Source organism: Bidens hawaiensis, unplaced genomic scaffold (genome assembly GCF_021521415.1).
Source record: "Bidens hawaiensis isolate Kalapana, Puna unplaced genomic scaffold, B.hawaiensis_p1.1 tig00035848_1, whole genome shotgun sequence".
Lineage (NCBI taxonomy): Eukaryota > Viridiplantae > Streptophyta > Magnoliopsida > Asterales > Asteraceae > Bidens > Bidens hawaiensis.
In genome coordinates, this window is record NW_027505383.1 from 127020 (window position 1) to 136552 (window position 9533).

The 9533-nt window shown below is 35.5% G+C and overlaps 1 protein-coding gene across 1 annotated transcript; it reads right to left on the reverse strand.

The window, feature by feature from the left end:
* Positions 1–282: 282 nt before the first annotated feature.
* On the reverse strand, positions 283–2918 carry LOC143612861 (uncharacterized). Its single transcript, XM_077086735.1, has one exon. The coding sequence runs from the start codon at positions 2376–2378 to the stop codon at positions 894–896; it is 1485 nt and encodes a 494-aa protein (XP_076942850.1). The 5' UTR covers positions 2379–2918; the 3' UTR covers positions 283–893.
* Between the last annotated feature and the right edge of the window lie 6615 nt (positions 2919–9533).

Sequence of the window (9533 nt, forward strand, 5' to 3'; positions counted from 1 at the left end):
TAGGTATGGAGAACACAGGTAAAGATGCATAACAAGAATTAATGATAACATCTCTTGAGAGATGCCTACTAACAAGCAACATGCATACAGCCTTTTGTGTGTTTGTGTGTATTGGAAGAGAGAGATAAGAAATTAAGTACCTGCATATATAGAGAGAGTACCCAAAGGATGGTGTAGCAGCAAACAGCAGCCACAAGAGCAAGAAACCACAAAAGGTAATAAAAACAAAACCAAAGAAGAAAGCAAAAAACCCAAACCCTTCTCCTTTGATTTTTCAGTTGATTGTTCTTCATATTGACACACACACAACCACACATATATGATATATGTACATGTATATATACATATAAAGATAAAAAAGGAAAAGGAAAAGGAAAAAAATGTTTAATATCTCCTGTGAGAAACTTGGCATGTATATGTATAGAAGAAGGGCTTACATTACATGTGATTAGAAAAAAATGAAAGATTGACATAAAATTTTGGAAATTGTATGTAACTGCTATAGAGTAATAAACAAATGGTAATTGTTTGTGAATAGCATAGTAATATTGATATTGAAGGTGTAAATGAATTTTATAACCGGAAAATTGTACATTAGACTAAGTAGCTGAAAACTAAAATCAGTATGAACCTCTGATCACTTCCATTAGTTTGCAGCACACAACTATATATATAGCACTCATCAAGCTTCTTCTGTTTCTTTCATCCATCATCAACAGCCAAAGCAAACTTTCTGGTATTAATCGGGTTTGTGATTCCGGTCTCCAAGTTGATTTCTTGCCCAATATATAATATTCACTTGATCAATCAGATCAAATCAAATCAAACCAAACCAAACCTCTTTGATTAAACGGCTGCGGAAATAATAACTATATGATTGGAAACTAGTGTGGTCAAATACCAAAATCCAAGGACATATGATCAGAAGATGGTGATTTTGTGGTGTTGTTATAAGCATCACTAGATGAAGAAGGCATCATTGTGGTTTGATGGAACTCGGTTTCTTCTTCGTAAGGCGTTAATTGCTGGTAAGGTATGGTAGAAGAAGATGATGGTAGTGGGTTGTGAAATTGGTCATATTCTTGATCTTCATCATCTGAGATAGGGCAATCCATATTAACTCCAAACAAGCGGAGTCGCTTAGCGGCTGCTTTCCCGTGCACCACGGGCACCGATTCAAACACAACTGATGGAGGTGGTTGTTGTTGTTGTGGTGGTGGTGGTGGTAATGCTGGTGGATCCATTCCAATTCCGACCCCGGGTCTTCTGTTTATATGCATCATGTCCACATGTTGCTGTGGGATACCACCACTTCCACCTGATCTGAAATAAACCAAGGATCCAGAACCTGAACCACCTTGATTCACATTAACTACACTCCCAGTACCTATGTTATGGTAAGGGCCACTCGTATTGCCATATCGATAAGAAGAGGGCTGCAACATCAAATTCGAATGACTCCTTGATGGCGCGGGTTGCGATTGCAAGAAAACTGGATTCCAAGGGTGGATATTGTTTCTAAAAGAGAATTGATGATGTGGAAGTGGAAATGAAAGGTTTGAAGGTAAGTGGTAAGGCGGAGGCGGTGCATCTGGACGGTGCCTCCAGTCGATAAACAATCGATCTTTAGCTGAACCACCAACGCCTCTTTGGAAAGAAACAATATCTCCAGCATCCAGCTTCTTATCCTTAACAAAACGGCTCCAGCCTTTAGTCATAACATAGCTTTGGCTGCTGTTCCAATAAGAATACCTAAACCTCCATGGTTTTCCATTCCTGTCTTCAAAGTTCAAAAGCAAACCCTTGTCGTTGGTTGATGAATCCAAGGGGAAATACCTTTCGGCGTGCTGTTTCGGGATCACGAGTCGATTGAGCTTGCCTACATCACTTGGAGTCACCACTTTATCAAACATGTGCTCTCTTTCCACCATCATCATCATCCCACCTCCTGATTGTTGGTCACCATCACCATCAATATTATTATTATTATTACTATTATTATCGTCACGTGCTGGTGTAACCTGGACCGAGGAGTAATCGGTCATCATGGGGTCAGTTATCCTTGAGGAAGATTCACCTCCGTGCATCCAATTACCTACACGGTGACGGTAAGGATGTTGCGGATGGAACGGTGAAGGTTGATGTTGATATTGGTGTTGTTGATGATGATGAGATGAGGAAGGAGAAGAAGAAGATGAAGACGGAAATAACTGACCTGCGGGGCCGGTGTTTTGTCTTTCGTCTTTATCTTCTTCTTCCAAGGAATTCCCTCCACCGCCGTCTCCAGTGTGCGGTGGATTTTGCCTTCTGCTGCTGCTACTACTGCTACCACCACTACCAGCGCCACCAACGGAGCTCTTACCAATAAAGTTCATCATGATTTTGTGTGTGTGCCTATAGGTTCCAAGAACAAAACTTTATATAAATCTTGGATCTAGCTATGTAGCTAGCTGTTTTTGATCATGTGATGATTATGTACTTGCATCCATGGAACACAAGAAATGAAATTGAGGGCTTCTTGGGTGTCGGAACAATTAAAATATAGATGATGTTCTTAGGGTGTGGGGGTGTAGATTGGTGTGTTGGCTTTTTCCCAAGGGTTTTATTCACTTATGGTAATCAAACATCTAGCTAGCTTGCTAGGGTTGACATAATGGAAAAAGATTGGGAACTAACTTACCCCATTAATTCTCTTTACAATTTCTCTTTCCAAGTTTATCACTATGTAATTAAACTTATATATATCTTGCATATATATGATATATCAACACAAATTAACCCATGTTATATTTTGACTTTCTAACTTTTCTTGATCATCTTCTCTGCAACTCTGAAACCGAAGGAAGTAGGTATATTATTTTGTGCACAGTGGGGATGCTTACCTGGTAGCAGCTTCTGCCCCCCTTCAATTCCATTTATACTTGCCTTTTGCATTAACATCACATGTATTATAATAATTAATAAATGTTCTAGTTATTATTCTAGTTATGTATTCCATTAATATATATTAAAGCATATTTGCTTTTCTTTTTCTTTTTTTCTCTTTCTTGATAAGCAAATTAAAGCTGTATAAATTAGTTTAAATCAACCATATGTTACAAAATAAAAACCCTAAAAAAACATATTAAATACGTTGAATTTGAAAAAAGAATATTGGTTTTTTAAAAAGCTCTCCTTTTCACTGGCTGGTGGACAGAGAATGTACCATAAGAACAATAATACTAGGAACGTATTAGAGTCAATTGTATGTATACTTCTAACATCTCAGCCCCTCGTACCATCAATATTGTTCGTTTTGCCACGAATAATTTACGGATTTGCTTTTAGTTGCCCAGGAGATCACCCATCATGCTAATACTCCCACGGAGTATGCTTAATTGTGGACCTCTCGTCCACTAACATTAAGTCTAAAACGTGTTGGTAATATAAGAGACGGTATATTTACTTATGAATCAAGAATCTTTTCATTCCACGACCAATATATAGAATTAGTCTAGGGTGTTACAATACTTTGTAATTTTAATTAATTAACTAATTTCCCTAATGTTAGGAAACTAGTTAATGGTGAAAATATTATGAAATATAAAGGAGCTAGGGAGGGGTCCATAAGTTTTCTGCTTGGGTTCATGTGAGGTTGGTTCTGTCATATGGTCCTAGACATGGACCTGGACCTGGGGCTGCGTGTATACCATCCCATTTTCAACCCATGCCCTCCAAATTTGCCAGTTGTTTTCTAATTAATCAATTTACTACCATATCTAATATCTTAATCAATATAAAATATATATATAAGTAGCTAGTAATTAACTAATTAACTAATTATATATTTGGAGCTTAACTGCATGTATATTGTATATTATTATAATCTAATCCTACTGTTTAATATAATAATCCCTCCACATGTAGTCAGTCAAACAATCTATTCATCCTCTTGTCGCTTTGTCTTGTAGGTATAGAAACTTTTTTAATATATTTTGGCAAACGGGTCGGGTTAGTTTATATATATATTGTTTGTTTGAGGGAGGTTTAGTAGCACCTTCCTAACTTGATGGTTAGAAAGTCCCAAGACTTGGAGCCCAACCACCCAAAATTATAATATAGTGGTCCTCCTATCCTACCATTTATAATTATTCTACCACCTTTTTCTTTAAGCTAAACATTATTTAAATTATTATGATACCAAGGCCCCTCTATAATATATGAAATGGTATCTATCTCCTTTCAATTAACAAATCCAAAGAAGAGGCAATATTGGAAATAACTGAATCAAACAGTTATTGTGTGCGTTATGACTTATGATAGTTATATTGAACTGGAGGCCATACAAATATATATAATTTACACACTTTAGATATGAATGTATGTCCAGTAGCTAACTATGCTTTGTGTGGGCGTGTAAAAGGTTTGTTTACTTAGTGATTCGTTCGTTTTATCTGATCTTAATATGTGTAATCTCATACAAATGCCCTTTATTTATGTAAACTGATGCTTTTACATGTATTTTGTGTTTGCGATGGGTTAATGGTGGGGCGTCGATATGGGTAGATTTATGCGGGTTCAAGGTGTTACCGGGTGGCGTTATATGTAGGGGGTGTTTGGCGTAGGTTTTATTTTTTTGCTTATGCTTATATTTTAAAGTAGCTTATAGCTTATTTTCTATTGTTCGATAAGCTATTTTTAAGTGTTTGGATTAGCTTATGTTTTACAAGTTAATCGTGCGTCTTAATAAGTTGTTAAATCAACCATTATTTAATTTGTTAGAGTAATAAGTTGTTTCAATAATTACTAATCCACCATCATTTGAGGAAAAATGAGTAACTTACACCCTTAAACAAATAATCTTCTACAAATAAGCTAAAAAATCATATTCATATAAGCTTCTTCAAACGAGCTTATATAAGCTAATAAGCATAAACTTAAAAAGCTAGACCAAACACCAAGTTAAACTTATTTTGTAAAAAAAAATGCTAAAAAAGCTATAAGCTTTGTTAAAAAAAGCTAGGCCAAACACCCCCGTAGTTGTAAATGGGTGGATTGTTTTTTGGTTTGGGATGTGGCTTGCACCTTGCTAGGCCTAGCTTGTATGTACCTAAGTTTTATTTAATACAATACTTTTCGTTGGTTGTTCAAAAAAATGGCTAAGAAGAACTAACTTGTGTTTCCTTCATGCCTATCCGAGAAGTAAATGTCGCTTAGGCGGAGAATTATCGACATCTTACTTCAAGATTAACAATCCCTTAGAGGTTTGATGTTGAAACAACCATGAGGGCCTTCTTTCTCGTACCATGTTCCCTTCTAAAATCATGTATGTCTATTCTTTCAGGAAATGGGGCCTTTTAGTGTTATTATTACAGATATTTTGTTTTATAAATTATAATATAATTTAAAAACCTTGATTTATGACTTGTTGGCCTGTGTCCATTATAACCGTTGTAAGGTTTAGATGAATTTTACAAAAAATATCTTTTGAAGAGTTGAAAGTGTATAAGTAGTAATCTTGGTTATCAAAATCTGACAATTAGAACTTGAGGGCCATTTCTGATCAGCTCCAAATTACCTTGATTAATAATCTAGATACAAATCTTGAAGGCACTTATCATGATTCTGAAGATAAACTTCAAAAACTCAAATGTTAAGTGTTACTAAGGAGAGAAACCGGAACATGGAAGAAGAATTGAGCCTTTCACAAAACATGTTATACGAAATTAACACAGGTGAACTAAGGACAAGAATAAAATCAACAATTAAAATTGTATTTTCACTCAGTCATTACAATGAAGAAAATAGAATAAAATTGAAGGAACTGAACCTACAAGCCTTAACCAGTTAACTAATCTTTGTGCAAACAAACAATTAACATACTATTTCCACAATTAGCAGTTATGGTCCCTTAACTTTTAGCCAACATATCAAGACTTTGACTATCTTACTATTTGAATAATGTAATGAACCAAAATTGACTTATACTTTATTTGGTTTATTTGCTCCATTGTCATCGAAATTGTTACCAGAAACCAATCCAACCTTAGTACCATTCAAGTATATAAGAATCCATCTTACTACTTCCTAATAGCAAGATACATGCTTACCAAATTCATTGCATAACCTACTAATGCATATAAAAATATATATATTTTAAGTATCAAATAATCTTTAAAATATCATCTTTTATTATATTATTTAGTTTAAATAGTTATATATTATGCTATTTTCTATTTTTAGGTTTATTCCAGTCTCAAACAAAGAAACGAGTAGATACACGAAGAAAAACGAAGAAAATTAAAAAAAGAATTGTGTATCAATCAGCCTAACACACCCCCCATGCTTCACTTATCACGCCCCCTATGGTCACCTTCTCAAGAAAAGACAAAATATGAGGAATCAAACACGGGGTCGTGCCTCATGTCCCACGCCCATGTGGTCACATTCTCAAGAAAAGACAAAAATCATATATCAAAATCACGGGGCCATGTCTCTTTCACCACGCCCCATGGTCACCTTGCCCAAATAAAGACAAAATTATAAGATTTTGGCAACCAAAACACAAAGTCGTGCCCCGTGTACCACGCCCCCATGATGAGTCAACATATGTACGATCTGACAAGCATTTATTATACCTGGAAAGCTCACCACGGGGTCGTTTCTGAGTACCCAGACAACCTATAAATAGATTTCTTGTCTCATTGCATTGGATGTGCTTGGATAGGATTTTGACGGGTTTATCACTTAAAAACACTCAATTTACACTAAAGTTGAACATTAATTGAAGAGTTTGAAGGTTTGGAGACATCCATCATCATTGAAGAAAGATTCATCACCAATTTGGTTAGATGGTTCTAAGTTTAAGAGTAAAGGTCATTTTCGTCCTTGTGGTTTGGCAAATAATGCGAATTTAGTCCAAAATGTTTATTTTTTGCATACGGGCCATCCCCAATTCTTGCCAATTACATCCAAATCACTAACCCCGTTAATTTTTATCGTTAAGTCAGGGGTAGAAATGCCTTTTCACTATTTGTTTATTATAATACTTATTTCAGTGAACTGCGGTTTCGTCCCCATGATTTTTCCAAATATGTGGTTTTAGTCCAATAGTTTCAAAATTGCAGTTTGCGTCCATATGGTTTCATTTCACTTGCAACTAAACCCTAATTTACAAATCTCGTTAAATCTGGTCGTTAAAATCATCAGTGTGCCCTTCACGTGAGGGGCAGTTTTGTCCTTTTTTTTCTCAAATACAACCAAGCCTCTCACATGAGGGGGCTTGCGAATGAGGATTAAATTTTATTTGGAGAAAAACGACAAAACTGGTCGTCACGTGAGGGGCAAGTAGATGGGTTAAGGACCAGACTTAAAGGGGTTAATAAATTCGGGTTTAATTGCAAGTGAAATGAAACTACAAGTACGAAAATCGCAAATTTGATAGGGACGAAAATTGCAAACTTAAAACTATTAGACTAAAATCGTTGATTTGGACAAAGCACAATGACGAAAACCGCAGTTCACTGAAGTAAGTATTATAATAAAGAAAGAGTGAAAAGACATGTCTACCCTTAACTTAACGATTAAATTTAAAGGAGTTAGTGATTTGGATGTAATTGGAAAGAAGTTAGAAACGTGAATGATCCATATGCAAAAAATAAACTTTTTGGACTAAATTCGCATTATTTGCTAAACCACAAGGACGAAAATTGCACTTTACTCTAAGTTTAATCATGTATTTGACATCTTCATCTTCTTTGATATTCATTGTTGTGCTCATCATGAGCTAAACCTTCAATTACCATCTAAATCTATGATGAAATTTAACTCCATTTGATGATTATATTGAATATGTGATTTCGTTTTTGTGAAGTAATGTAGGGCTAATATTCTATATTATTATTAGAATTATGTGTGTCTTTCATTTTTCTTATAATCAGTTTATTACGTACTAAGTACTTTTATTTTGTACGGTAAAAGCACATTGGGTAAGCCCACTTGGGCCAATGAAATAAAAACCTAAGAGATATGTGGGCCCTATAAAAGGGTCGCTTTCACATATTTCTTCTAACATCTTACTTTTCACTTTCTCTCTCCACAAAACCTCATCTTTACTTTCTTTTGTTCTTGCAAAAATAAGATCCGAGTGTTGTTAGTGATTTTCGCTAACTAACAACATGGCTTGATCCGAGTAAATTTGTGAGATCCCGTTTATAAGGATTCACCAAAAACAGTTTTACAATCAAGAAAAGAAAAGTCTAAAATTGCCAAAACCAATGAACAAGTTTTTGCTTGGATTCCTAAGGGCTGTTCTTCATCAAGTGAGGCTTCACTAACGAAAAAATTCAGAAAATAAAATCAATTTTGGTTAGTTTACAGTTTACCTTCCCAGATAAAATATCTCGGGAACCCATGTCTAATTAAACGCTTAGTGCATATAGGGTTAATCAAGGAGGACTATCAATAATATTTGGTACTTAGATAGTGGTTGCACCCGACATATGATGGGAGACGAACAATTTCTATTTTACGCTAAACCATTCGATAGTGGATTCGAGTCTTTCGTAAGAGATATGAGAAGACAAACTTCAAGGAAGGGAAAAGTTTCATATGGTACTTTGTGCTTCAACAATGCCAACCTTGTTAAAATGACTCGACCACGGTTTGTCGAGCGTTTCTCAAACTCACCTCGTCCAACAACTTGTCGAGCGTTTCTTCAACTTTGTTATACAATGTGCTAATGCATGCTTAAGATAGTCCATCTGACAACAGCTTTGCTGACCTTTTCACTAAAGCCATCGATCATGCTCGATTCGAATTTCTGGTCGAATCGCTCGGCATGATCAATTTTGATTAAAACAACCGATTATATACTTTTGTATGTAAGTTTGTAAATACTCTCATATATGTCACAAATTTAGAGCGATAAATCAGTTTCTTTAACTCACCAAAAAGATTTTAGACTTTGCTTTTAAGAAAAATCAGAAAATGTTTCAAAAATAATGTTTTTATGTTTAGATGGATAAAATGAGTTACTACAACTTAGGGATGAGCTCGGTACCGGTACCGAAAATACCGATCCCGAAATTTGCAAATTCTTGGTACCGGTACCAAAATATTCGGTTCGGTACCGGTACGGTACCGGGATAATACCGGTACCGAAGGTAAAAAGTCGAGAAATACCTGTACCGTCCCGTACCGTCCCGTACCGTACTAGTACCGGTACCGTACCGATCCCGAAACTCAAAACTTTGGTACCGATTCGTTACCGACGGTACCAATCAGTACCGGTACCGAATTTGCTCATCCCTACTACAACTCACCAAAATATTTTAACTTTGTTGAAAAGTATCTCAAAAAGAAGGTTCTTCCGTTTAGAGGGAGTTAGTAAAATTATAAAATTTTTGAGAAATTGATCCAACATTTGAGAAATGATAGTATATTGACCTAATACACCTAAAAAGTAGACTAAAAAGCTATAAGATCGTTGCTTGATGTGTAGATGGTCTCGACAAACGAGTAAGTGCTAGTTTGATATAAACTAAATGGGTTGC